Source organism: Hypoxylon trugodes (genome assembly GCF_022578975.1).
Source record: "Hypoxylon trugodes strain CBS 135444 unplaced genomic scaffold F4822scaffold_1, whole genome shotgun sequence".
Lineage (NCBI taxonomy): Eukaryota > Fungi > Ascomycota > Sordariomycetes > Xylariales > Hypoxylaceae > Hypoxylon > Hypoxylon trugodes.
The window spans coordinates 2,919,964-2,947,870 of NW_026250016.1; the positions used below are offsets into that span (position 1 = coordinate 2,919,964).

A 27,907-nucleotide genomic window follows, 5' to 3' on the forward strand; every position below is an offset into this window, starting at 1 on the left:
TGCTGGAAAGCATCCGATATCATTCTTGATTATCGTACACCTGTGCACCTATCTTTCTGCCCAGCCAATCGAACGGAAGACATGTGATATACTATCATCACATTGATCAACCCCCAGATATGTTGTTATGTCGTCAATTATCTATCGGTTCAAGATTCGCATTTCCCTTCCCCATTTATCTTGCTGACTGTTACGCAGTTGAGATATCATGTCAGATCTAAGAAGAAATAGAAACGCCGTCGTGTTTCACAGTCCCATAATTGTGAAGACATCGAATATGATGACTTGCGTGGGGATATGCGAACCAACTCGCATTAACGTCACGACAGCATTATTGGATACCGGGTCGAGTATGGACAAGAATCTGACATGATGCTTACTCTGGCTTGTCATTTGATGAAACTCCGGCAGTGGGATTTGTCGATTTGGTATAATATTTTGTTGAGCGATGCTAGGATAATGGAATCAGACTAAAAGCCCGATCATGCCGAGCGCTCTCAATAAGCCAAGACTCTACGAGCCCGTACTGACAGATGTCTCCCGATTCTGACGTTTATTTAAATATCTCCGGCGGCTTGCAAGGCAGGCTATATCTCACCTTTCAAGTTTCATTTTTGGAAGCGTATCGCGCCGCCACGACTTTCGATATGTCAACGACGCCACCAAATCCTACTTAGAAACGATACCGCTATTCCGTCGCAGAGGTAAGGCCCCCCCAAGGTAACCAAGCCGTCCGCATGGGCATTACATGCTACACTGCTCTGTAACGCCTTACGGGACTTTCAGCTGGCCACTGTCTGGCAGAGCGGAATGATCGACTTGTGGCTTATATGAGTGGGGGTCCCAACCCTCTTCACCGAAGTTTATAAAGAAATATCCGGACGAAGCGCCAAAATTGTTATAAGCTGAAGCACGAACGTTACACAAATTACCAAGTACTGATATGGCTACTTGATGTAACTATAAAATGCCCTTTGACATCACACGTGCCAACGAGGCTCTTGTCTATTCGAGAAGTTAGAGTTTTGAATATTGAACGCATACTTATTAGAAAGCTGACATATTGATATTTCTGTGTAACCTCATGAGTGGGGGAGGCTTTAGGTAGCAAGAAGAAAGTCGAAACATCGTGAGTAAATAAATGATGTCACAGAAACAGTATAACGGAACTCCAGAACACCGCTTACCGATTCGAAATTTCTTTTTCTTTTTCCTCAATTACAAGTAGAAACGTTATTAGAGATCAACAAGTGGACCCCGCCTGAGCCTGCTTGTCTTAAATACCCAATCCAAGATGCGACCTCTGCTTACGGGCAGATAGTATTAATTCATCGCACTCCTCTACCGTGCTGAAAGCCACGATCCCTGGAACTGGGAATTGAGACATCCCGCACAAAGATGACGCTCGTACTTGTGATAGTGCGTAGGTAATGCATACTTCGGGCGTTCTTGACTATCATTGCCTTGTATGCCGTGCTTGGCGGCGGAATCACTTGCGTCGGGGTAGCGCCGTTATTATGTACCTAGCTAGATAGAGTGCTTACCGTGCGTGAAACGCTCTCACCACCGTCTCTTTACTGGTTAAAACATGTTTCTGGACCAGGGACATCGCGGGGAGTTGCCTGGCACATTATAAAACCAATCACATATACATGACTATTGAGATGGTAGAATCATATGATCAAAGAGTGGCTTTTCTATCACATGTAGGAGGACGATTTAGGTATCTTGAGCATCGCAAAACGAGACAATGTGTAGTTGGCTTGTACGATGGAATTAATTTAGCTATACAATTGAGAATATATACCGCGTCTAGTGGCCTTGCTTTTGCCCCTCGTACTAGAAGGCTAAATTTGTCCTGTGAGGGCCTCGGAAGAAGGGAAGACAAAAAGCAAAGGGTATCGTTATATGCAGGACCGGCATGTACCAAAAGCCCTGCCCGGATAAACCGTGAGATTGGCTATCCAAGCTCGCTTTCCACTGCCCGGGTCGGTCCGTCCTTCTTACTTCCTCGCCTCGTTCGAGAGGCGGTCAGAAGGAAGGCGTAGAAACATTTGCTTTATATAGGTACACCATTATTCATGCATATGTATATATATCATCCATACTCCTCCATCATATATACTAATAAGCCGGGTTTGAATCAATTAAGTTTTTTCGACTTGTTCTGATCTTCGCAAGGGTCCCGGCGGGAAGATCATATTAGTTGTCGCTCAGGAGAATTGGGATCGATCTTTCTCTTTAAGACCACCGATTTGGTCCATATCGATCGAGTAGAAGCCGGACTTGCTTTCCTTCTCGTAGGCTGGTAATTGCTCCTCCTTGACGGGCTCAAGACCGACGGAGGTCTCGCCTACACGTACAACGACGACACGACCGCTCTTGTTGTGGCCCTGCTCGTCTTGCTCGTCGGGGAAGGTGATGTGAATCTCAGGGATGTTGGTGGGAGAGTAGGGGGGTGCGCTGGGATCGGCCAACATAGGACGACCGTTAACAACCAGAATACTTGATCGGCCGTCAGCGGTCTGGATGGTCAGACGACGGGTGTTGTAGTCGTCATGTTTGATATCGTTATATTGTGGTAGGGTCTCCTCCTGTTGCCGTCGCTCGCGCTTGGCTCGTCGAAGCATTACTAGCAGGGCCACCATAACGAGGGCGAAAAAAGCGATGCCAAGGAAAGTAATCATCAAGTTGACAACAGTGTCAGACTCTCCTCCCATGTTGAGGTCGCGCCCAGAAAGGACGGCGTTGCCACGGGAAATAAGGTTGCTGAATGTAGACATATTGACGCTAGCTGTTGCTGATCTTGTAATAATAGAGATGGTTGTTGATTAATTGTTGATCGTTGGGCGTCAAGGGAGTTTGGTTTGGTCGGCTCAGGAGAGAATAATGAATGAATGGCTCAGCTACAATGAAACAAGTGTTAGATATTTGACTCAATAGAGCAAAAAACGAAGATAGGAATCTATATGATAATATTCATTGATCCCTTCAAGACATCGATGAACGTACGTAAGGGAGAGTGAGGGTCTCGAGACTTCGGAGAACTCCAGAAGAGAAGGACCGGACGGAATCAACTAAAAAGAGTGAAGTTGAAACCAAAAATGGTAAAGAGCGAATGATAATGATTGAATGAGGGAGAGGACGAAGCCAAACGAATGGGCTCTCTGAACCGACAAAGCAACAACGACTACAACAACGATCGCAACGACGATGAAAATCGTGAAGAGAGTAGAAAAGAAGGGGGGGGGTAGAGGAGTTGAAGAGGATGAGCAAGATCAACTGGCTGTGGAGCTTCACCCTAGCCGGCTAATGAGCACTAACAGGAAATGATTGGCTGCTGGCAAATCTAATTTACAAGGGTATTAGCGTATTGTTGCTTCCCACCGTAGCGAACAGGGCTCAAACAGGAACAGCAATCTGATTCGGTGCTGCCGTAAGTAAGCCCCAAACTTAACGCTGCTTAATTTCAAGATCGGCCAATGATGGCTCTACAGAACTATGAAAAGCGGGTAGCTTAGCACCAAAACGGTCAAGAACCAATGACGCTAGCTCCCCAAATCAGAGTCTGTTCAGTTCTCGGTATTATGTAAGTACCCACACACTATTTCGCACTTTCAATGCAACATGATTATCATAAAGGAGACTGTTGAGAAATGTTGAAACCGATTTCATCTCCATCTTATGGATATCGTGGAACAATTCTATGAGATTGAGCTTCAGGCATATCTTGGCGACTGACTAACTTTTACCTAGGTTGTCCTGGTCCGCTTCGCTCGGGAGGATCGGTGGATTTACAGCAAATCAGCTGCAGGAGTTTTTAGTTCTATTTTTCTTTTCTATTCTTAGGACTTCAAGACATCCGAAAGAGTACGTACCATCTCTAGATTGGTAGAACTCAAGGACTACGAAAAGGGGTTCCTCCGAATGGCCCAAGCGTCTTCACTTGATAAATCTACTAGGAGTCCGACACCAGTTTTACTTGGGTTACGACTCAAGCCGCCCAGACTGGAGTTGCACAAACCGTATGAAGAATACGGGTGCATGGGAGGGTCGTCAACGAGGAATACCAGGGGCTTCGGTCTAGCATCGATCAATGAAGCAAATTTCAACCATTGAAATCCGGTACTTTCTACAAACATCCACCGGCGGAAAGGGTTCAGAATTTACATTTCCGACACGATTGAAATCGAGGATATTGAATATATTGGAAGTTCTGTTAGGTCCTGTTGCTCAATCGCAATGTTTTGGGATTAGCTCCATAGGCATGTCTATGTCGACGATTGGTAGCGATATTAACCGAGAAAGGCATCTAAATCCACAAGGCTGATTTAAATACAAGATCGATGGTGTGCTAACGTTGTTGTATTGGTCACTTAGTCGCCAGTTGCAGAATATCACCCACGAATTGTTGGTTTCGTTGCGTCCCAACGTCGGTCAAGTTGACAAGCCAACCGACCTTACTTGCTTCAAACAATGCAGAATAATGCAGAGTGCTATCAATATTCCCCGCAAATGGCGTCGGTGCTTGGCTGGAACTACTAAGACATTGTGGGATAGTCATGTCGAGCAATGTACAGAATGCCGATGACATATTCTATTTCGAACTATCATTTCCCCGACTGTGGCAACATACCCGCATGGAAAAACAGCAGGGTACTCAATGGGATGCTTGTCAATTCCTCTACATGATTGCAAGGCTTCTTATGCCACTAAACGTGTTCGCCCGACATCCAGGTTTGCTAGCTAACTCTCCATCGAGTTCTTCCCAGTCCGAGAAGTATTTCTTGGCATGAACCAGGCCACCCCACGTCAAATGTCTCACAGAAATCGGCTCAAGGCGCTTTCTCTATGGCTCCAAGGCCTGCAGCTATCCGTAGAGGGGGGCTTTGGTCTGCGCCAGTGCAATATGTTTCATCCTTAGGTGCGAGTCAGACACGAGAATCGAAAGTGACAAACATGATACTTCTGCAGGACTCACGCCCCCCGGATCTTCGATCGGGAAGCCACATTCAAATCAACAGCAGAAGTAGCACTTGAGTGGGAGTGTGACTTTATGCCCGTCGTATACCCGCTTTCATTTCGTGTTGTTAGCGGACGAGAAAAAGCGATAGCGAACGCAAATAGACGAACGTAATTACGCCGAATAAATTTGACGGGTGTTTCAGGGGTCTATGTGATCACCGAACATACCTAACGGAGCCTCGCTACTACCATGAGATTGATAATCCTCAATCCTAACCACCAAGAAGTGTTGAAGTGAACACTTAGCGTTGCGTAGACGGTGATGACCGGTAAACTTGCGTCACATTGGGAGGGAACGTAAAGCAAGGCTGTCGGGCTCTTTTCATGGGCAGTAGTAGAAATCATCTCTTTGGTAGGCCTACTCTCTAGAGGGGAGATGACGAGCCAACGATTTCGCTCATCGAGGCGAATAGTACCTGCGGTGTGACTGTTTGAGCGTGTCAGCTTCACTGACAACATTTCGACTTACCGAAACTAACGGGGAACACGGTGCCACGGACAACCGATGAATGGTATTCTGAAGTGAAGCCGCGACATGTCGTTCCATAACGGGAGATTGTCATCAGTCTACATTCCCTTGGATAGTTACCTTCATTCCCCGTAGTAGATGGTGAAGATTACTACATTCCTAGGCCCCTGGCGTCCGGGGCTTGCCACGGGACCTGCATATGACCTCCCTTGGTTCCTGAGCCGTAAATTGGGTGAACATCGCGCATCACAAGGCTCAACCCCAAACTAGAATGCCTACGCGCTAAGCCTCTAAGCGCAGACGCTGCTTTTAAGCGAGGAAGAAGGACAATCAAGTAGGCTTCACCAATAAATTTGTTCATAAGTTGGGTTGGTTGTTGTTATGTGATATCCACCATACCAGTCTCTAACGAGATAGACCAGGCCACATTGTTGGTGTGACTATTGGGCAAGCAAAGCTCCCACCAATCCAGCTATGTTTTGCTCAAAGAGAATGCCGCTTCTCCAGACTCCCGGGCTCGAAGAGTAGGTCCAATTGGACGAACACCAAGCAAGCGGTTGCCTCCAAGACATGTAGGGGAGCCACATAAGTGATCTGCCCCGTACATCCGTAGTCGCCCCTGTACTACAAGCTTTTATTATACATGCTTTCTTTCAATGTTGCTAGTAATTAGTAACTGTGGGCAATAGCGCATCTTGGCCATAGCAACTAGGACATAATAGACAGAGGAGTATTAGTATTAGTATCGTGGATCGCCTGGCCCTCTCTCCCCATCCTCCCTTCCAGCTAAATATATCTCTTTTTTTGTTCTTCTCGCCCTTAGCCAGTCGAAGTCTTTAATTGAAAAGGGAGTGAATGGCTTGAGGCCGGTATAGCGCATGAAGTGTTGATAAAAAGCTGAATTCGCATCCGTACAAAAAATAATTGTCTATTTTTTATTCGTTATAGCCTTCTTCCCCTGTCAATTTTTTTCATGTACGACCGTTTTTCCGTTGTATCAAATTGAGGCGATGTCGATGTAAAACAAGTCGAGCACATATACGAAAAGCTCGGCGGCCCCCAAAACCGCTTATACCTCAGACGGCGCAGCAACAAGAAATCTGCATGTTGCTTTCTTCACACGTACATGAACGCTACATATCACTGTTACGATAGCAAGAGTTTCGACGGCCATTTCGAAGACCGACCGGCGACCAGTAGGCTAACAGCGCCACCAACCGCCCCCCAGTTTCTATAGAAAGGCTGCGAAAGTTACCGTTCGCCTATAATTATACATGTTGGTAATTCCGAACCCGAAGTTGACGATCGAGTATTAAAAAGGAACAGTATACTTCTTCAACAATCCGTCAGATCTACTACCTACTACCCAAGTTAGCTCCAAAATCCCACATTCGAGTTAAGAAATAGCAGCACACCCTAGCCGGCACTGAGACCTTGGCCTGCAGCTAGGGAATCGCCCAACCAGATTCAACTTCGACGCAAATCGCATAAGGGACGTCGCATTCTCGACTACTCCAACAAATTATAAGTCTGTTTCAAACAAAAGGATATAAAACACAAGTGACTTATTAGAGTTGGACTCGATAGACCTCAAATGCTTATACATGTTAAGCATATTGGGCAACTATTTTATCAATCTGGCATCTTGGATCAAATTAGATTGCCAAGGTTTTTGTAGCAAGCAAGTTCCAAGTTGTGGGTGTCGCGCGACCGTCGGACACCAGCTTGGAATAGGCCACTAAAAAAGGACTAGAGAGACGGCAAGAACGGCGGGAACGGGAGTCCCATAGCCCATCCAGAAGGGACCCATCGCCCCATCTGCACCCGCGCCTCAAATCGATTCGCACCTGCATTCATTTTTGGCCCCTCACAAGAGAGTGCAATAGAGAGCAGACGAGGAAAGAGGGAACATCCTTTTTTACTTTCACCTATTACACCTTTCCTATAATCTTGGGTATCCATTTTTGAATTACCTAAGAGAAAAGGAAGTATCGGCCATCTGCCTTACACATTTCTCAACATTGAAGGTCCGTTCCTCCGAGTTACTTGGGTACTTAGGTACGTTACCAAATTAATTCTTTATCGATACCTCCCGTCTTTTTCGTCTCTCCTCTTTTCAAATAACCTTGAGAGGTTAGGTACAAAACAGCCTACAGTATTTTACCTAACATGATCTACTAACCTAACTTAGTTATATACACAGGTCCTGAAGAAAGCTTGGGTTAAACTACTTCACCTATCTGCACCTCGGAAATACTAAAGTCTTAGTCGGACTTAGGTGGATTCGATCCAGATTCAAATCTCCATTTCTATCACTCACTCTATTTACGGGTTATACCCACTGCAACTACCATTTACATATCCTTACTATACTACTACTACTACCTACGTAACTTTCAGTCATCAATTCCAGGAACGTCGCGCGACATCTTACTTGACCAGGGTCATCGTGCAAACCCTTGACCACTCGACCTGGTCTGCCGGACTGCTTGCAACAACCACTACATGCCCTACATAAGGTACGGGGTACTTCCGAGAGGTACATACGGTGTACAAGCGATATAAGCGGTACAAAGTGCGGTACATTCAAGTTTGAGAGAGCAAATAGTGCAGTCCAAGTGCTCCAGTGCTTGCTTGTCACCGGACTACACATGTACCCCCGGCAGTAGACGGCCTGGTTGTCGCACAAGCACGAGTAGAGCGCATTGGGACCCGTATCTGATAACACCTCACAGCCCTGGAGCCTTGGAAGCCTAACGTGAGTCGCTACTACAATACTTCGTTACTGCTTGCATTTTCGCATTGCCCGCATCGACTAATAAAAAATCAATAATAAGATAGGTTAGGTACCTAACATTAGGTAACTCTCTCTCACTCGCTCACATTCTCCATCTATCTTTCTAATCTCTACCTACTACATACTGTATGTACTCTTTTTTTATTTTTATTTTTATTTTGTTTATTTTTTACGCTTAACCCTGTCTTGTCCTGTCCGGTTCTCATTCTGCCCTGTCTTACCATTTAGGTACGGTCAAAATCTTTTCTTCTTCTTCTGTGGTTGTAACCCCCCTGACCATCATTTTCCCCAAGATCTATCAGATTCACATACCTTACTCTGTCAAACTTGTGAACCCGTCCCTTTTTGGGGGGTCCCACCCCCATACTACACTACTACGCTACTACGCTATACTCACTAATACTACCTAAACTTTGCGACTACCACCTAATCTATCTGCCCTACCTGGCTCTTACCTCCCCTAACGTGCCCCTAGCTATCTGACCTACTTTAGGGGTACCTTCCTTAACAAAACGCTACCCTTTTCTAACTTTGGCACTAGTCTGGACTCAAGCCCGTCTAGGACTCTCTTCTGGGGCAAGCTGGGGGCAACTCTGTTGGTTTAAGTTTGGTAAGTTTGGGATTGATTTCTTTTTTGGGGCTGGAGACATCCCCTGTCTAGCGTTTCTAGCGCTTTAGTGCTCTTGTGCTCTTAGTCCCGACAGGACTGGGACTTAGGTACTGGGCCTGGGCCTGGGCAAGACTGTGACCTGAGCCTTTTCTGACTTTTACGAATGAGTCCAACTCCATTTCTTAATCCAGCCAATCCTAAGCACAAAATCCGTCTCCCCATTTGCGCAAAACACGTCCCGAGAGGTTGTTCCAAACCGTGGGGCCCATTCACCATAAGGCGCCCTCACGTTTCTTCCTCTCGACTTTCGCGTACATTCGTACACTTCGTCCTATCGTCCTGTACTTCTATCACTTTACCTAGTACATACATACAAATTGCCTAACCCTCATTCACGTTCTACTCGTTCATACTCGGTTCGAGGCCAGTCCTCACGAGGTACCCGACGATCTTTGGGCTGTACATTAACTTACCTCTTAAAGCATTCAAGACACACTGCATAGTATTTGCAAATAATAAATCCCATCCGCATCTGCAATTCCGTTCATCTATCCTCCTGCCTACCTACCTATCGTACTTTTTATTTCGCCGACTTTTCGAATTACTTACGTTACCGCTATACCTCGCACAATCACTTTCTGCGCTCGCTGCCGAATCCGTCGCTCTCACCCTCCAACCCCCTTCGACCAATCCACGATCGATCCACGACCGCGCACACAACCTACCTACCTACCTACCTACATACGTACATAATATACATCAGCCCTTCCTTCGACTTTTGTCCTGCCTACTGCCTACTGCCTGCCTGCCTGCTTGCTTGCTTTATTGCCTGCTAGCCTGCATACCTACATACCTGCGTATTCGACCATTCTTCATTTCCTCCGACCGACTCACCTCCTTTTCTCGGCCACCATCCTCTTAATCATCCGTCGCCTTACTTCGTTGCTAACGATTTAACGGATGACGACAGTCGGTCTACAACCATAAAGCCTACCTCGAGCTTGGGTTACTTCCCGACCACCCTTCGGCGAAGCGAACTAGGAAACAACTCGAGAGTATATTGGGTAAGTAATCGCTCAGTCCGAGCCTCATTTGATTTATGCCTTATTTAGTGCAATCGTCGCACAATCGAATATCTATACTACCACCCCGTCAGCCTCAACTATACCCATGAATCTCCCCTCCCTTTTTGCTCTTTACTTCTGAGCCAGCAGCCTAATCTATTCTTTGTCTTAAAAGTTTCATCTAGCTAAGAGAAATTTCTCGCATACATACGAACGTATATAATAGATTTCGTCCTGTCCTTATCGCGTGCGACGTTTGCGGGAGTCAACTACATATAACGACCCTCCCACTGCGAGTATACGATTTCGGGCGACCGAAAGCCTGACGGAGACGGCGTGGTACACCACGGTATTACCTTGCACGTACCGAGTACTTGTCTTCCGTCTGGTGTTAGTATTTTTGGCCTTTGGCAAACCAAAACGCTATGACTACAGCAGTGAGTGACTCTATTCATGACTACTTTCCTTAGCGTACGAACAGATCGGTTACAGCCCAGGACTCCTCGTGTAGTAAAGGAACATCGCATATTAAAGGTGCTGGGCTAGACCTACCTTATTAAGCCGTGTGCCCCCTGATTTAACTTAGGCCGGCGTCTACATCTGTTATTGGGCTAACATGGTTCGCTGGAAACAGACACGGCCGAACGGCTTTCCTCACCTCAGTATGGGAAACCCTTCCAGCGATAAGGCTTCACAGCCCATCGGATCATCCTTTCATACAGCATGGCAATCAAATGGTATATGGGGAAGCACTATCGGAGGCTCCTTAAATTCGCGCCGGGACGTAGGAACTTCCAGAGGTACGTGATGCAGCGGCAGAAAGCCGAGTTACAGCTCGTGAATAGAGCTAATTAGAGTTACAGAATCAGAAGAACATTCCCCTAGCACGACGTCGGGATCCGCGCAGCTGAACTCGCATTCTCAAGCCGCACCGTGGGTTTCACGAGGTGGAATATGGAACCAGCCAGGTGGTGCGCATCAAGGCTCATCATCATCTGGGAGTACGTCGCCAACGCGAACGAGGGATGGTTTCCAACATACCTTCCCTGAAGTCCCGAGCAACTCTCACATCTTCCCCTCCCGCTCTTCAGTGGGTCAGAATGGATCAACGCCTGCCACCAGGACGATGGCACCTGGTCCCTCAGAACCCCCAGCGCCTTTCAAATATCTGGGAGGATTTGGTGATTCCCTTGGTGGTGAACGGGGAAGCTCAAACCTGTACACCTCAAACGGCAACTCGCAGCTAGAACTTGAAAACCCTAACCTATACAGACGCAACTCAAACGATCCAACATTCCTCCCACTCGGACATAGCCGCCAGAACACACTAGCTTCACGGCAACTGGAGACGGATGGGCAAACTCCCTCGCATCGTTACGGAGATAATTCACACTATCCATTTACTAAACTTCCAGCCCACACGAAATCACAAGTTCAGCGTCCTTCTATCTCTAGCGCATCTGTCACGCTACCACCAGAGCAGGGCCGCTCTAATGCATTCGCATTTGGGTCGGTAGACGCTTCAGGCCATGATCTCGAGGAGACCTTTAACAATGCTCTCACTTTAGAAGACAGCTCTGAGGCCGCGAACGGCGGATACGTAACCAACGGCCACTTCAACCCCGCCAGCCAACCCTTCCAGTTTAATCCTGGTTCGCAACCTTGGCAACATGAACTAGGAAACAACTCGAGAGCGTTCGGCCAAAACATGCAGGACACCTGGACAGAGCCGCTTGGCACCTCCCTCTATAATTCTCGGAGGGGTCCAGGTGAGAGAGGATCACCTGCTGGAAGTGGTGGTTATCGTCCCAGCGTGAATAGTCCGAGAGCTTTCTCGGGAACCCCAAACCCAAGGGCTGATCCGTGGAGCAGACCAGGCTCGCGAGACCCAAGGGTACTACAAGAACTTAACCGAACCCAGCATGACTCCCAATACCTGCAGCAACAATCTGGTTTCTACCCTCCTAATTACTACAATGGCCTGTCACAGTTCTCAGCCCCTTATGACCAGTATGTGCAGAACCCGAACCTGCGCTCCCAGGTCCAGCTTCCGGGGCAGGGATACGGTCTACCTATGAACTACATTCCCGGCATTCAAGTTCCCCTGCGACCTAGCAGAGACCAAGATCCTGGGAAGGGTGTCCGTAGCGTGCTTCTTGAGGAGTTTCGAAGCAACGCCAAGTCCAATAAACGCTACGAGCTCAAGGTAAGCGCACAAGACCCGCAACATGAAAACCGCGGTAGCTGACCCAATTTTAGGATATCTATAACCATATTGTTGAGTTTAGCGGCGATCAGCACGGCTCCCGATTCATCCAGGAGAAGCTTCAAACCGCGAACAGTGATGAAAAGGATCAGGTCTTCCGAGAAATCGAACCCAATACCCTCCAGCTCATGAAGGACGTCTTTGGCAATTATGTCATACAAAAATTCTTCGAGCATGGAAACCAAGTCCAGAAAAAGATCATCGCGGCCCAGATGAAGGGTAAGGTTGCAGAGCTTTCAACCCAGATGTATGCGTGCCGTGTCGTACAGAAGGTGAATAATATTCATACTATTTAATCGATGATGCACTGTTAACCGAATACACTAGGCGCTCGAGCATGTGTTGGTCGAACAGCAAACTGAAATCGTAGAGGAACTCAAACCCGACATCATGCGAATCGTCAAGGACCAAAATGGAAACCACGTCATCCAAAAGATCATCCAAATGGTGCCCCGCCTCTGCATTCCGTTCATCATGGATGCCTTTCAAAGCCAGATCGAATCGTTAGCCTCACACAACTACGGCTGCAGAGTGATCCAGCGAATCCTTGAGCATGGAACCGAAGAAGAGAAGACGAGTCTAATGACAGATTTGCATGGCTGCGCTGCAAGACTTATAACTGACCAATACGGAAACTACGTTACCCAGCATATCATCGCACAGGGTGAACCGGAAGACCGACAGCAAATCATTCAACTTGTCCTTCAGAAACTAATTTTCTTCTCGAAGCACAAGTTCGCATCCAACGTCGTTGAAAAGTCCATTGAATATGGTAGCAACGAGGACCGAAAGGCCATCAGAACCCAGCTCACCGCCCTACACAGTGATGGTACTAGCCCACTCCAGCTCATGATGAAGGACCAATTCGGGAACTATGTGATCCGTAAGTCTCATAAACCTCTCGTAGTGATATATCGAGGCTTACCATTTTATAGAAAAATTGATGCAACATTTGGAGGGCCCAGATCGCGAAACCTTTATTGAGGAGATGAAACCTCACTTCGCCAACCTAAAGAAATACAGTACTGGGCGGCAAATCACAGCTCTAGACAGATTGATGACCGCCAGCTCTAGCTCTGCTACTGCCTCTACTAGCCCTACTACACCTAGCTTACTCGTCGAGGTCAACTCGGCTGCACCTACTCCATCACTCACCATGGAGCAAAACAGCCCAGAGAGTACCAGTCCACCAAGTACCAATGCTAGTGTGGAAGATTCTCTGGACGAGAAGAACACCAAGGCTTCCAAGCTCAGCCAAACTTACCGAACGGTTGAGGTTAATGAATCGTAAAAAGGTACCGAATTTACATATGCCTCTATTGCACATCTATAGAATGTGCCTAGTACTTACACCCCTAGACAGCCTTGCTACATTGTCTAGGTTGAACGCCGACTTTCGCCCGCAAATTCTTCGTCTATCACTTCTACTCAGCGAACTGAAAATGATACCGGTGCATAAAAAGATGATATTACTGCAAATACCACATACATAGAGATGCTAGGACCCTTAATAGGTCCCCCACATGACACTATACGACATATAACATTCGACATAATATTGGGTTTCTAATGACCTCCGCCGCATCGACGGTTTCTATTCTGATGTGTCGTTTTATTTCGGCAATTTGGTTTATTTGATGATTGCGGCTAGGTAGGGGAGATGAGAGTTGCTATTCATTCAGGCTGGGCGTACCGGAGTACATGTGATTTAATGGATGGGATTATACGCAAATCAGAAGGCATTTGGCGTGAAGGTCTCGGATGGAACAATCATCGGTGGGCCGTCTCGGGAACAAATCGACGGCCAAGCGAACACATAAAAAGGCGAAGAGTTTCACGGAGCAACGTTTGGCCTGTATTTCTATCTGGCCCGACGGTATTGTAGGTATTTTTCTTCTACCAGGGATCAGAGGATAGACAAGCGGTCTAGATATGACACATAGAACCGAATGCTTTTTATTCAGCGGGTAACAAAAAAAGCTTAAGGTCCTTTTTTTTCTATCATGGGTTTCGTGGAACTGTGACTTAATGATATGTAACCTACACTATAGTCAAAAGTGTTACAATTAACCACAGCCTTTGAGCGTTGAATTCAAGAAAAGTAGCCAGCAATTCAGGCATCTATGGCTATGTCTATCCCTACCGCTTACGTACAGCAAGTCTCAAGCTAATGTAGCAACCCGAGCGAGACAGGCAGGAAATCATGTCTACTACCGGTACCGTAGATTAAAGTGCAAAACGCCTTTTTGGAGTAAAAGGCTGTCCTCCGAGGGTGCTGGTTGGCCGGCAGGCCTGAGCCGAAGGATTTCGGTGAAACAGATGGCGTACAACCACAGACGTCATGGCTCTGGTTGAGGGAATAATGAACGAGGGGGGGCGAGGGGGGCCGGTGACGACTTTGGGGACCGTAGGTATCTTCGGCGGATTTCTTTTTTTTTTATTTGGACCCCAAGTTTGATATATTGGTTTTTGGTTTTTTTTTTTCTTGAGAGAGAGAGAGAGAGAGATGGGTAATTTCTTACGTTAGCGATCTTATTATACTTATACTACTATCTTAGTACATGCGTTAATGGTCCCGTCAATCTAGACACTGTGGGTTAAAACGTATCTTGCTATCCATCTTACATATACATATGCCATGCATGTACACTCCGCTCCGCGAAACCGAAAATAGAATGGCAGTTGTACATCGTGTTTGGCGTGCGTGTGGGTGAATACTTACTGTAAGGTGGTATAGGTATAGGTATAGGTAGGTACTTAAGGGGAGGGTATAATTGTAGGTAGGTGGATGATGGTGCTGGTTTATTCCCGACCAGGGAGGAGGAGGAGGAGGGGTGCGAGATATGTATGTAACCCTACTGAACCTGCGTCCCGGCTCCTCCGGCTCCTTCCGTCGTCGCCCCCCTCCTTGTGTGTATGTCTTGGGGGTTGTTGCTTTTGGTTTTGGTTTTAGCTGACGGATTTGGTGACTTACCTGACTGAACTGAAGTTACCTAATGCAGAGGTTTAGATGTGAGTGAGTGATAGGTTATAGTAGGTGAACACTGTGTTCTAAATAAGTCTGCCCTCGAAATAATGATTATGCTGTTCGACTCGTTGCTTTTCTAATATAGATGTACTACTTCGAAACATGCCCAATCGAAGGGGTATCTAATCATCCATTCAACTTATAATACATCTCTAATATCACATGATATTTTCCAACAATAAGATATTAAGTAGATTTGCATGATAATAGCTTTATCTTCTCTACCATCCCGGCACCAACGACGTCTAGCCTAGAGCTATTATGGTAAGACCTCGTCTTTCTTCAACATAGGTGGGGCTTACTACGCCGTGAGCCAGGCCTGTTAGGTCTAGATCAAGATATCTCGATAGTCTTGAGCTGCCGCTTAGAGTAGACTAGAATTGCGCAAGTGTCCCGAGTCCGAGGGCCGTGGAATTCCAGGGATTTGTCATCCGACCCCCGGACTGCGGACACGCTGCAACAGCGAGGCACCAACATCGAAATCACTGCCAAGCCCGCCCTACGATCCTGTCCGTTGCGGGGAACATATGGAACTCGTTTACTGGCCTCACAGCAATGAGCGATCGTACATGTGATTTCCATAGCAGGAGGATCAATACGTAGAGCTGAAAATTATCTTAGCATGTTTTATTAAAACAAGGGTCTTACCAATCGGTCTGGGTCATGATAACCGAATGTTGGGATGGAGATGGCGTGCCTCGGGGTGCGGTACGATTATTCTATATAGCTTCATTACTACGACAATACATACATACATATATCGATATAAATAAGCAGCCACTGAATACTAAAATCCGATTGCAACACTACATTCTTTGCTTCTCTCTTTATTAAAGTCTCAACACCTACCATACCAGAAAAAACCCAGAATAGTAGAACATCAACGAAAATGGTCAAAGTCCTCGTCCTAAGCGCAACCGGGAAACAAGGCAGCACCGTCGTGCGCGCCCTCCTATCCCCGGAATTCCAAACCTCAGGACCAAATAGCGTGCGCGCATACGTCCGTGACGCCTCCTCCGAAAAGGCTAAAGCACTATCCGCGCTCGGCGCTGAGCTCGTCGAGGGTGGGAACTGGGACTCTGATGTCGCTAGCTTGGACCGAGCTTTCGCTGGAGGGATTGAAGCTGTGTTCTTCGTGAGCATCCCGTCGTTTACGGATTTCGATGCTGAGAACCGTGGCGCTACGAATGTGATTGAGGCCGCAAAGCGCGCGGGGACGGTGAAGCATGTTGTGTATAGTAATGTGTATGGCGCGGAGAATTACAAGGAGTTGCCTGGGTGGGATGCTAGTCCCGTTTTTGCGAATTATTGGATCGCTAAGGGTGAGTATTCTGATCATCTGATTGTCGGTGATTTGAAAAGGGACTTTGCTGACTTGGGGTTATGATAGCTAAGAGCGAGGAGCTGGTTAAGAACGCAGGCTTCCCGCATTACACGATTCTGAGGCCGGCGGAATTCATGTCGAATTACACGGGTTCGACGGCGTCGATTCAGATTCCTGACCGTACGTACTATCTATCTACAAACCCTAAGGTACCTACCTAGCTGTCGCTAACCTATATGCCGTTCCCTTAATACAGTGGTTAAAGAAGGCGTGTGGCACACTCCCTTCTCGCCTTCCTTCTCCCTCTCCCTAATCGATGAACACGACATCGGTCGGACCACCGCAGCCTCCATCATCTCCCCATCTACATTTCCCGCCTCCGAATCCGGTCCTAGCCACGAACTTAATCTCATCGGCGAGCGTATAACTGTCGGCGAAGTATTAAAGCACTTATCCGCGGCTGCAGGCAAGGACCTGAAAATCAGCACCTTGACCCCAGAGGAAGCTGTCAAGGTCGCTGAGCAGAATCCCATTGTCGCCGGCCAGGTGCTCAGAATTAAGGCATTTGAAAAGGGTGCCACGGGTGTTGCGCCCGCTGAGAGTTTCGGGTTGGGGTTCAGGACTTTCGAAGAACATACAAAGGTGCGGAGCGAGGAAATTAAGGAAGTGTATAAGAACACGCCTTAGGTTGGTGAAAATGAATGGCTGTAAGTAGGCCATTTATATGACGAATGATTGAGGTGTTGGTATATCACATTGCCAATAACACCAATAGGTATAACTCAAAAGTCGAATATACTATATATATTCCTACTCCTTATGCACATGCATTTCATAGTCTCATGCCGCCTAATGAAGCTTCAAAAATCAAAAGCGCCGACGGTATAAAACCGCCCGCTAATGGGTATACGTCGGCCCCCCTCATATATCCCCTCATAACCATTCATGCTTTAACGGGAGTGAAGAAGACAACCTGGACTGTTATGTCGTCCCTAATGTCCCTTGAGTTCGGGTACCGGAATGTTAGTGCGCCCCTTACCATCTCTTCATCTCCACCTCCTAGGCCGTTCCGAACCAAGTGGACAGCTGCATTACCGTCCTGTAACGTGGCATTCTCTTCCTCATACTTGCACTGCCGTCTCCTCCCTAGAATCGTCGGGCCAAATTCCGATTTCGCAGGTTTCACTGGTTTTGCTTGCTTTTGAGCTTGCCACTCCACCCATTTCCCTACCAAATCAACAGCCTGCGCGCTCGACATCGTGTCCCACAAACCATCAGTCGCTAGGATCAAGAACGAGGGTTCCGACTCTGGAATCTTGGTAGTTGTGACTAGAGGTTCTGCCGTGAGATATGGGCCATCTTTATACCCCTTGTAGCGCACCGCAGACGGTAAACTAAGGCCGTTATAATTATCCCGTAATAGCTCCTTCAACTGCGATGTCCATTTCCACATCCCATCGCCAAAAGTCCGCGATGGCTGCATGCCCCACACTCGGCCCTCTCGTACAACATCAGGCTCATCGGGGAATTGGGCCCTGATACGCGAAATTTCGCTTGGAGTTGCCCCTGTGCAGTCCTCCGAAAGTTCTGTAGCTACCCACTTCCCATCTGCACCCTTCCGCCCCAACACTGCGCGGCAGTCACCCGTAGAAGCCACCGTGAGATTTCTGCTCACCGGGTCGAGAAGCGTTAGAAGAGCGCAAGAACCCGCGTATGCGGCTTCCAGCCTCCTTACTTTTTCCGGAAAAAATAGGTCACTTTCTATTGTTTGGATCGCGGATTTAACTAGGGCGTCGTCAAGGGATGAAAATGCCGATTTTAAAGCCGATTGTACGTCCGCTTCGCCGAGCGGTTGTCCGTTCTTTGGCTTAGCTTTGCCGAGGGCGCGGCGAACGTAGGGGATTAGTTGTTTTGTTAGGAGGTGGGATAACTGCCATCCGCAATGCCCGTCAAAGACTCCCCAAGTAAGCCAGTCCTCCCCGTCTTTGTTGACGGGGTCGGAGAAATGCCCGTGGATGAATGCATCTTCGCAGGGACTGTTTGAAGCTACCTGGGTACCGTCGTATCTCGTTACTAGCTTCCCTACTCCGAGTTGGGAGAAGGCGTGCTCATTTAGTTGGTTTGTGACCCCTTCTGATGTTGTAGGCGGACTGTAGGCAATTTGATCGGATAAACCCAATTTGTTCAGATCCGGGACGCCAGTGCTCTCACTATCTGAGGCTTTCATCAGTGATTTGGTAGGTGTAGGTGTGGGCGTGGGTGTGGGTGTGGGCGTAGGAGTAGGAGTAGGAGTAGGGGCAGAGGCCGGAGTTGGGGTCTGTCCGCTCCGAGATGAAAACCAATACACAAATGCAGCCGATGCAAGACCCGCAGCGAAGGAAATAGCAGCAGTGGTTGTGTTACTTGAAGAAGACACCTTTTGCGTCTCCGTACTTGATAAACGAGCCATTAGTCGTGGAATCGGATGGGACAGACGTGTCACCGAAGTGAGACGCGGTCGTTGGCGGAGTAGTTGGCGGGTAAGCATTGTGAGAGATGACGCAGGTAACTGCGTTTGTTTTAATGTTTAGTAGACCTCTGTGGCAGCACTCGAGCTTTATTTTCCAGTTGCGCTCCTCGAATGCTTGTATTGTGCTATCGTTTCGACTCACGATAGAGAAAAAAGTGAATATCGGTGAAGGTGAATCTATAGCTGTACCGTGCGCTTGATACGGTGGTGGCTGGGAATATGTTAGTACGTGGCCCTCAATATTGAATTATTCCCCGACTTACCTAATAGCTCAAATTCCGACGATCGCCTCTTATGGCCTAGAGTACGTCAGCATCTTATCTAGGCATTTTGGATATATATATATATATCTTTGATTTTCAAAAATGGACTTTTTCCCTTTCAATCTACCTAAGTAGTCTTTGAAATGCCATCCATTTTTGAGCTCAGAAGGGTGTTTCAACCAAGCTGATCCTAGCTGGTCTTGGCGGTCGCCCATTTATTCAATACATGTACCTACCAATAGGGTAGATCTACGTATGATGTATTTGTTAGAAGATCTGAAGTCGATGTGAAGCTGAAAAGAAGGGAATGTATTGAAAAGGGAAAGGTTAATAAATTAGATTTATTTTGTCTAATACACATCGCAACTGCCTACTACATTAACTTCTTTGGTAAGTTGATCTTCTAAGGTCGTAACTTCAGTATGAAAAAGATGATGTCCTAAGGAAGGTACCTAAAGCAGCTAAGCTGGAGTAAAATCGTGGGGAAGAGACATCCATGGATGCTAGCGAGGATAGGTACCTAGCTAGGTATCCACTCTTTTAACTAAACCAGCCCTGGAGCCGAGGTACCCATCAGTTTTTAGTGGGGTACCAATCCTTCTATCGGTTATGAAGGGAGAAAGAGAAGTAGGGCTGACTTATACAACTATTTATAAAGGAGTTCAGTCTCATATATTATATTCGATTATCGTGTGGCTTCTTACGGCCTTATACATACCAAAGTTGTTTAGATATAAGACCTGAACCAAAGAAACAATATGGCGGACATAATCAAGGTATCTTACGCCGGTCGCATAGCTACCATCACCATCGACAATGACCAGAAACTCAACGCCTTGGATTTCGATGGCTACTATGCCATCGCTAAGGCTCTTAACGAAATCGCTTTACGCGACGACATCTACATTACAATAGTCACAGGAAAAGGCCGATATTTCTCTGCGTAAGTTCTCATTACCTATCCCCGGTTACACTAGAACACCCACTCACCACATACTACAGCGGCGCCAACGTTAACATGGGCGCTCGGCGACAGCAAGTAGCGGAAAACTCGGATTTATATCGTGTGTGGCTTCAATCCTTTGTAGCTGGTAACCTAAACACAGCGAGGGCTTTCTACCAGCATCCGAAGATCCTAATCGCGGCACTCAACGGACCGGCCGTCGGCTTATCGGCGGCATTGGTCGCACACGCGGATTTCGTGTACGCTGCACCACACACGTTCTTGCTAATGCCATTCTCGTCATTGGGTTTAGTAGCCGAAGGCGGTTCCTCTCATGCTATGGTACAGCGTCTGGGTATCGCCAAGGCCAATGAGGCGCTTATCCAGAGTAAGCGAATCCCGTGTGAGGATTTGGTGCGCACGGGATTCGTGAATAAGGTATTCCAATGCGAGAAGGGAGATAGTGATGGTTTCATGCAGCAAGTTTTGAAGGAAATCGACGACAGTATGGGCGATCACCTAAACAACGATAGCTTGGTCGGGATTAAGGCGTTGATCCAGAAGCCATTCCAAGAAACACTCGAGAAGCAGAATGTGGCTGAGGTGTTTGCGGGTCTAAATAGGTTCGTGACGGGTATTCCGCTGGAGGAGTTTGAGAAACTAGCAACGGGCAAAAAGAAGCACAAGTTATAGGCGTCTAAGATTAATTGGTATTGTATGTGCAATTTTGTTCTATATGGGTATTATGCAAGCAGCCCAAATAGTAAGCTCGTTCTCTTCCAATACTCTTCTGATGTTTTAGCCAGTTTGTCCTTGGCGCCATTTTCTAACCCAGTCTTCTTAAATACTTCCTCTACGAATGCCTTAAATGACTCCTCAGAATATACGTCGGCTCCGAGACATTGTTGGAGAAGGTGTATGTCATAGAGCCATTGAATGTATATGTCTCTATGCTTCTCGGGTTTTTCTTGGGGAGCATCCTCGCTTTTAGAATCCTCCTCGGCTTCTGTGGGGACGCCATCTTCCTGTTCCGACTGCTTGTTCTCACTCGCCTCATCTGTATTCTTGTCGTCGGCAGCTTCGGAGTTAAGTTCCTGCTGCCACACTTCGACGAGTTGTTTTCCAAACTCTCGTTTCAAAACATTCACAGCAATAGGAGTCCACAAGTCTAAACCAGCATTTCCCATGGACATGATGAGGTTGCGTAGGAGCTTGAATGTGCCAGGGGATGGCTGCGCTGGTAAGACCGGCTCTCCCTCCCAGAGGGGTCGGCCAACCACTCGTTTATTTGTCAAAGCCGTCGTAGCGAATTCTTCGAGTGGCGCGATTGACACATGAGCCGCCAGCTTCTCGTGTAGAGATGGGACGTTCTCTAGACCGAAAGATTTGATGCCCTCGAGCTTAGGCAGCTTGCTACGAATGTCTCTGAGAATTCGCAAAAGGTACATGGAAATGGCTCCACTGTCTGAAGAATCTGATTTGGATTTCCAAGCGACAGCCAAATTCTCGTTTAGATCCTTGAATGCTTCAGCAATAGCTTTATCGAGTTCCTTTTGTAGCAATTCGGGGTCATGCTTGCTTAGCAACGTTTGCCTAGCTTCTATGACCTCCTCGTCCTCAATCTCCTCCACATCGTCATCCCAACGCTGACGTCTGAGTTGATTGATCAAGTCGCCTACGCTGTCAACGAGGCGGTGCCACGACTCGTAGCTTGTGACTACTCGGGCCACAGCGTCATTTCTTCCATACAAACGGGAAACGACTTCGTGAGTGACGTTGTGTGCGCTGCCTGAGACGTCTATATCCAGTATTTCTTCATCCCACAAACTGCGGTGTTGATCGCTGGTACCAGGTTTCCACACTTCAAGGGTGGCAGTCACCTCAGACCCGACAAGCTTGAGTTTGGAGACCTTGGCTTCTAGAATTTTTAGAAGACGCTCATCGATGGCTTCGCGCAGCCCGTTCAATAAGACGGATGGGTCAAATCCTCTAGCCTTCCCACCGTCCTTAATCCAATGCTGTAGAACACTTGTCCGTAGATCCACAATAGTCTTGAATTCAGAAACGTGTTCGAGGGTCTTCCGTAGACCTTGGAGAAGAATTTCACCGCCCTTCTCAGCCCAACTCGTGAGCATTTCTCTAGCTTGTTTGCCATCTAAATCATCGTGCCGAATGAAAGGCGTGAAATATTGAATCTCGTCTCCACACCATTTTTCGAAAATATCCAGCCGGAGGCCCTCCAATGCCCGAAGTGACTCGTCCGCCAACAAGTGCTGTTTCTTTAGTCGAAGTAACGCATCCGAGAGCTTGCTAGGAACTATGGCCTGTACGTCCAAAAGAGTTCTCGTATATAAATCGAGGCCTTTCAGGACATTGCTAACGTCCCTTTCTTTCTCATGCTCTTCGATATCGAATTCGTAAACCATAGCTTCGGCCCTAACGCTCAGGAAATGGCGTAAAACATCTTTCGCACCAGAACTAGAAGCCAGGCTATACGCGGTCAAGGCTTTCAGAATATCACCTCGGTCCACGCCATCGCTCATCTTATCTAGCACTTTCTCAACGGCTCTGAGTAATCTCCTGCGTAGACTACCCAATGTCTTCTTCGCGCCTTCAACCGCAGCGCGAATATCCTCATTGACATTATCACCGGCACCAAAACTCGAAACCAGCAGTCTTTTCAGTACCAGGACCTTCGCCGCAAGTACCAATCTATCTCCCCTACTTTCCGCCCCCGTACTAGAACTAGCACTCTTCAATAACCTCCCCACCGCCAATCCACACGCACCCAACAACTTCACCCTAGCCGCGCGTCCCGCACGCGCCTCCGCCTCATCATTCCCACGAAACTGGCTCAAACCCGTGACTTTAGAGCCGATAACACCACGCCCACAAGCCGCGCCCATAGCAGCTAACCGGTCCTGGGCGGCCAACATGTCGTCGCGCATACGCACGATAGCATCAGCCGTGCCGAGTAGCTCGCGGTAGCTACTCCCGACCTGTGTGCGCAGACGGGCGGCTTTCTCATCGATTTGCGTGTGTAGGCTTTTATGTGCAGCGCGCACTTGCGGGAGTGTGAGGGAGGCGAAGACTTGGGATGAGCTGGTGAATGTGGATGTGTCTGGGGCCGCCATTTTGCTTGTTGTTAATCCTTGGGTTCGTCTATTAGATGTTTGTAAGTCTAAGAAAGGGGATATATAGAAAGAGAGAAAGAGAGTGCGATGAAGGCAGGAAGGCGGATTGAATAGGGGAAGTTGGATGAATTATGGTTATGGCATTTCTATGTCGTCGCTGCCAATTTGATGTTAGGAGAAGATTTAAGTTTACGTGGGGGCTTTAGGTACCCGTTTTTTCCCCTTGCGCTGGCGCGGATAAATATGGAGCTCTCACCCACTATAGGACGTATTGGCATAGGTACTAGGTGCGCTGATTTTCAGCTGCGACGAGATGATTGTCGCAACTTTATTTTCTAATTACTTCATCTTTCTGGTACCAAGTGATGATGAACGGGCACTTGGTCAACTGTTCCACATGCAGATTTAAGAGGTCCATTTCGATATAAACTAAGTCTCGATAAGATATTGATACCCATGGAAAGATATCCGCTACAGCGTGGTTACACTGGATCATTTTCGGTATTCTAGTAATCCTGCTACTCAATTCGATAAACTTCAATGTCCCCCGACGAAGACGTCCAACCCGTTCGACATTCTCGCAGATTTAGAAAAAAGTTGGTGTAGGCACTAATGCCGAGATTCTGATAACGTTCGCTTCCACTGCCACCGAGCGGCCTCGTGATAGGAGCTCTCCTGTGAAGAACAAGCGTAAGCTATGGAGTTCTACATACTTTCTATTTATACATAACCCCTGAAGTATACCTCTAAACACCGTATTATCCTCATATCGGCTTGACTATCCTAGTATCCGATATCTGATTTCGACGGGCTCTAGCGACAATGAGACAAAAGAAATGCGACGACAACGTACGATGAATATAAATTCTTACGAGCTATATCGCTCTAAAATCCTCAGCTGTTGGCAATATAACACGATGCAAAGGTCATATATGGTTACAAAAGCAACCCTATCGCTTACGGGTGTTGTTTGTGTGTTACCAACAACTTGTGTAACGAAACTGAATAGTAGCTTCGATACAATTCTCAAAATTAACCATATTTCTCGATTCAACCTCCTGACATGCTAGTTACCAGTTACAATTTATTTAGAAATGGCAAGAAGAAAACTAAAATAACGTAACGCACTGTTAATAGCTGCCTAGGTACATTTATCTTAGTAATAAGATAGCTATAAGGTGTAATGTGAAGCTCTAGTTGACCTACTAGGATTACAGCGAATCAAATACAGTGTAACGAGAATCAGCTACCTAGGTAGGACTATAAATGTGGGAATATGGATTGGTTTCAATACCAACTGGTAATATTTTGCGTAGGCGCCGCTCATGTAAGACTAGGCACAACCAAATGTGGAGGCATATAGCGACGTCAAGCTTCGTATAGCTTCGTATCAGGTAGCAAAATGGTTTATAGTTGATTAGTCAGTGATATGGGCTTTGCAGCTATACCTGGATTGGGATCCTAATGCCCTGGTGCTCTACGTAGAGATCCGCCGCAGGGTCCGCAAATATGCAGCTGTGCCTTTCTAAACGCCGTATCATCGTCCAGAATTCGGATAGAAAGCTATGGCATAGTCTCTAAAACCAACGTGCATCGGCATAGGTATAAAATTGAATTCCCCTTTTCGGCACTGCCCTACCTTATTTCTCGGACATTTTGGTCTCGACTTCATAAGTCCGATCCAGGTAGCAAGACCTTAAATCCTAAATCAGACCGCTTAAGGGTATTCGATACTTATACCATACCATCTCTTACATCCTTATCTACTTGAAACTAGATATTCCCGCAAAAGATACTATTGTCCGGTCATTATTGTGTGATCTGAACGAGACTATAGGCTCGTAAGCTTAGAAGAGGACAGGGGATACCTACCTAGCTTAATGGGCGTGCACTTACTAAAGACCTACCTGATATAATCTGAAATCGAGCCGTCGACGGGTCTTCGGGCCCTGTTTTGCTTGTACGTTGCGCTTCGACCAAGTCAAAGGCTACCTGAGCTCCTTATCATTCTTCCAAGCATTTTATCAACCTCAATTACGAGAAGATCATAAGGCATCGATTTGTCACAATGGTAGCCACCGACGGTTGGGACTATATCATCATTGGTGGTGGACTAGCTGGATGCGTAGTCGCAAGTCGCCTCAAAGAATACCAAAGCTCGGCTCGTATCCTAGTCATCGAAGCAGGCCCAGATGTCAGCGACAACAAAGACATCCTCTACCACAGTACTCTCAACTTTGTCGGCGGGAAGTTCGATTGGGGATATAAGAGTGTCCCTCAGAAACATTATAACGGCCGAAAGATTGATATTCCAGCTGGTCGCGCGGTAGGAGGTGGCTCCGTAATAAACGCCTGTGAGTCTCCCCTCCGCGTTAGGGATGGGTTGGGACATTTCCAATACTAGCGACTGACATTTTGTTAGGCGGATGGCTTCGAGGTGCGAGAGCCGATTACGATAGCTGGGGCGAAATTGTCGGTGACCAACGATGGACCTATGATGGTCAGTTACCATACCTCAAAATGACCGAAAAGTGGTATAAGACCGAGAATTCCGAGTTCCATGGGCAGGACGGCAAGCTTAACATCGAATCGCCTATCTCCACAGGTCGCATCTTTCCTCTGTCAGACATTGGCGAACAGGCCTATACCGAAATCGGCGTCAAAAGGCTCCCGGGAAACGAAATCAACGCTGGAGAAAACATAGGAATCGGTGAGCTTAACGAGAACCGTTCCAAAGGTGCTCGTCAGATTGCTCCACTAGTGTATCCCCTCGATGGTGTTACAGTATTACCCAACACTCTCGTGGAATCTGTGATCATTGACGCCGGTACTGCGGTTGGTGCTCGCCTCGCCGACGGGACCGAAATACGTTCGAGTGGGGTCATTGTATCGGCTGGCGCGTACCGCACACCACAAGTCTTGATGCTTTCCGGGATAGGACCAAAGGAAGTTCTAGAGGAACATGGAATCCAAGTGAAGGTCGATAACCCCCAAGTGGGAAAGAACTTCAACGACCATGTCATGATGCAGGTGAACTGGAAGTTGAAGGATCCGTCTAAAGGGTATGCCATAGGTTCCGCGAATGCCCTTTTTGCCGAACCGCAGTTTAGGGCTGGAGCGCCTATAAGTCAAATTGCTTGCACTGGTGTACCCCGCGGCGGGTTGGAGGCTGCCATCATAAAAGATGAAAGCGAGATAGACCAGGACCATTACTTGCTGAAGAGAAGCTGGGCAGTGATGGAAAGTATGCTTCTCTACCTATCGTTCCCACCCATTCCAGTTGACGGGACGCACATCAGTACCGCCCTCATGGCAATGAAGCCAACGTCGCGTGGAACCGTTACTATCGCATCGAAGAATCCAGCTGACGCGCCGATACTCGATCCGAATTATTACGCCACGGAAGTTGATAAATATGTGTGGCGTCATTCCATGCGCAGTATCGCCACTTTGTTGACAGGCGACACGGTATTAGGTCGTGATATTGTTGAAAACGAAACCCCACCCCCAGGGTTCGATGAACCGCTAACTCCGAATTCAAGCGACGAGTACATAGACAGCAGGATAAAAGCCCAGGGCATGTAAGTCAAATACCCCCATTAACAGTATCGTCGCCACCGACACTGACCTCCTATCTGTAGATCCACGTTCCATGGCTCTAGTTCATGTTCGATGGGCGAAGTAGTGGACAATGACCTGCGCGTGAGAGGTGTTAAGAACTTATGGATTGCTGATGCGTCGGTATTTCCTATATCTATCGGCGCACATATTCAAGCCGCTGTATATGCATTGGCAGAACAGGCTGCTTTCATCATAACCCATGATAAGAGTGGATGATATGCGTATGTGTACCTAGATAGACATCACTTGCTGTCTTGTTAGGTATTAATAGTCATCTATACTTTCATAGATACCTAGGTATCTAGGTATTTGGGGTACTCAGACTCAAGATAAATGCGTATGCTGAGACATGCTTACTTTTAAGTGTACCAATATATTGATACGGATCGACCATAATACGTCAAATCCATCAAGGTTACTGTAGGGTCGGTTAACTCCGCTCTGTTGGAAGAGATTATGTAGTTTGTTGAATTGGTAAGAGGCAGAGCTTTGCGGGTATGCCAGATATGGTTAAAAGTAAGGAAGTACATACCGTTGTGGTCCGTGGGTGAATCTGTTTTGTTAATAGAGGTAGGTAGGTAGGTTAGGTACCTAGGTATTTAGGGTTCGGCCCCCAACATAACCCCTAACCTTCTCGTGCTGCAAGGGCGAATAAGAACTTTGAAGCTAGAACGTCTACGTATAGTCTATTTTGTAGGTACATTTTCTTTCTTTTCTGCCAACCAGCTTCAATTTAGACCAACTTTTCTTCAACTTTTCTACAATTATACTTCGATCATCAGAGACCAACATCCTATACATATCTTCACCTAGAGAATAAACATCAATCAACGAAACCCTTCTGACAAAGATAA

General features: G+C 47.2%; 8 protein-coding genes across 8 annotated transcripts; 5 read left to right on the forward strand and 3 right to left on the reverse strand.

Annotated features, from left to right (window-relative positions):
* Window positions 1-1,756: 1,756 nt before the first annotated feature.
* On the reverse strand, window positions 1,757-3,347 carry F4822DRAFT_386409 (uncharacterized protein). Its single transcript, XM_051456713.1, has 2 exons — window positions 3,013-3,347; window positions 1,757-2,906 (listed from the first exon to the last, which is right to left on the reverse strand). Exon 2 carries the CDS (start codon window positions 2,781-2,783, stop codon window positions 2,214-2,216), a length of 570 nt encoding a protein of 189 aa, XP_051319702.1. The 5' UTR covers window positions 2,784-2,906; window positions 3,013-3,347; the 3' UTR covers window positions 1,757-2,213.
* A 5,168-nt stretch (window positions 3,348-8,515) lies between these two features.
* Window positions 8,516-10,194, forward strand: F4822DRAFT_30480 (uncharacterized protein). Its single transcript, XM_051455229.1, has 4 exons — window positions 8,516-8,519; window positions 8,785-9,263; window positions 9,384-9,965; window positions 10,141-10,194. Exons 2-3 carry the CDS (start codon window positions 9,065-9,067, stop codon window positions 9,821-9,823), a joined length of 639 nt encoding a protein of 212 aa, XP_051319703.1. The 5' UTR covers window positions 8,516-8,519; window positions 8,785-9,064; the 3' UTR covers window positions 9,824-9,965; window positions 10,141-10,194.
* A 387-nt stretch (window positions 10,195-10,581) lies between these two features.
* Window positions 10,582-13,522, forward strand: F4822DRAFT_424393 (ARM repeat-containing protein; the record flags this gene model as incomplete). The annotated part of the gene is made up of 5 exons (XM_051460138.1): window positions 10,582-10,765; window positions 10,829-12,171; window positions 12,225-12,503; window positions 12,559-13,114; window positions 13,167-13,522. 5 exons carry the CDS (start codon window positions 10,582-10,584, stop codon window positions 13,520-13,522), a joined length of 2,718 nt encoding a protein of 905 aa, XP_051319704.1.
* A 2,473-nt stretch (window positions 13,523-15,995) lies between these two features.
* F4822DRAFT_30545 (NAD(P)-binding protein) lies at window positions 15,996-17,398 on the forward strand. The gene is made up of 3 exons (XM_051455248.1): window positions 15,996-16,581; window positions 16,650-16,763; window positions 16,840-17,398. Exons 1-3 carry the CDS (start codon window positions 16,149-16,151, stop codon window positions 17,268-17,270), a joined length of 978 nt encoding a protein of 325 aa, XP_051319705.1. The 5' UTR covers window positions 15,996-16,148; the 3' UTR covers window positions 17,271-17,398.
* On the reverse strand, window positions 17,399-19,336 carry F4822DRAFT_30546 (protein serine/threonine phosphatase 2C). Its single transcript, XM_051455249.1, has one exon. The coding sequence runs from the start codon at window positions 19,108-19,110 to the stop codon at window positions 17,527-17,529; it is 1,584 nt and encodes a 527-aa protein (XP_051319706.1). The 5' UTR covers window positions 19,111-19,336; the 3' UTR covers window positions 17,399-17,526.
* A 777-nt stretch (window positions 19,337-20,113) lies between these two features.
* F4822DRAFT_424396 (ClpP/crotonase) lies at window positions 20,114-20,991 on the forward strand (the record flags this gene model as incomplete). Its single annotated transcript, XM_051460139.1, has 2 exons — window positions 20,114-20,298; window positions 20,358-20,991. The coding sequence occupies 2 exons, from the start codon at window positions 20,114-20,116 to the stop codon at window positions 20,989-20,991; spliced, it is 819 nt and encodes a 272-aa protein (XP_051319707.1).
* A 25-nt stretch (window positions 20,992-21,016) lies between these two features.
* On the reverse strand, window positions 21,017-23,714 carry F4822DRAFT_30574 (uncharacterized protein). The gene has a single exon (XM_051455253.1). It carries the CDS (start codon window positions 23,430-23,432, stop codon window positions 21,042-21,044), a length of 2,391 nt encoding a protein of 796 aa, XP_051319708.1. The 5' UTR covers window positions 23,433-23,714; the 3' UTR covers window positions 21,017-21,041.
* A 1,786-nt stretch (window positions 23,715-25,500) lies between these two features.
* Window positions 25,501-27,559, forward strand: F4822DRAFT_439783 (GMC oxidoreductase; the record flags this gene model as incomplete). The annotated part of the gene is made up of 3 exons (XM_051462668.1): window positions 25,501-25,786; window positions 25,855-27,013; window positions 27,074-27,559. 3 exons carry the CDS (start codon window positions 25,501-25,503, stop codon window positions 27,267-27,269), a joined length of 1,641 nt encoding a protein of 546 aa, XP_051319709.1. The 3' UTR covers window positions 27,270-27,559.
* Window positions 27,560-27,907: the final 348 nt, after the last annotated feature.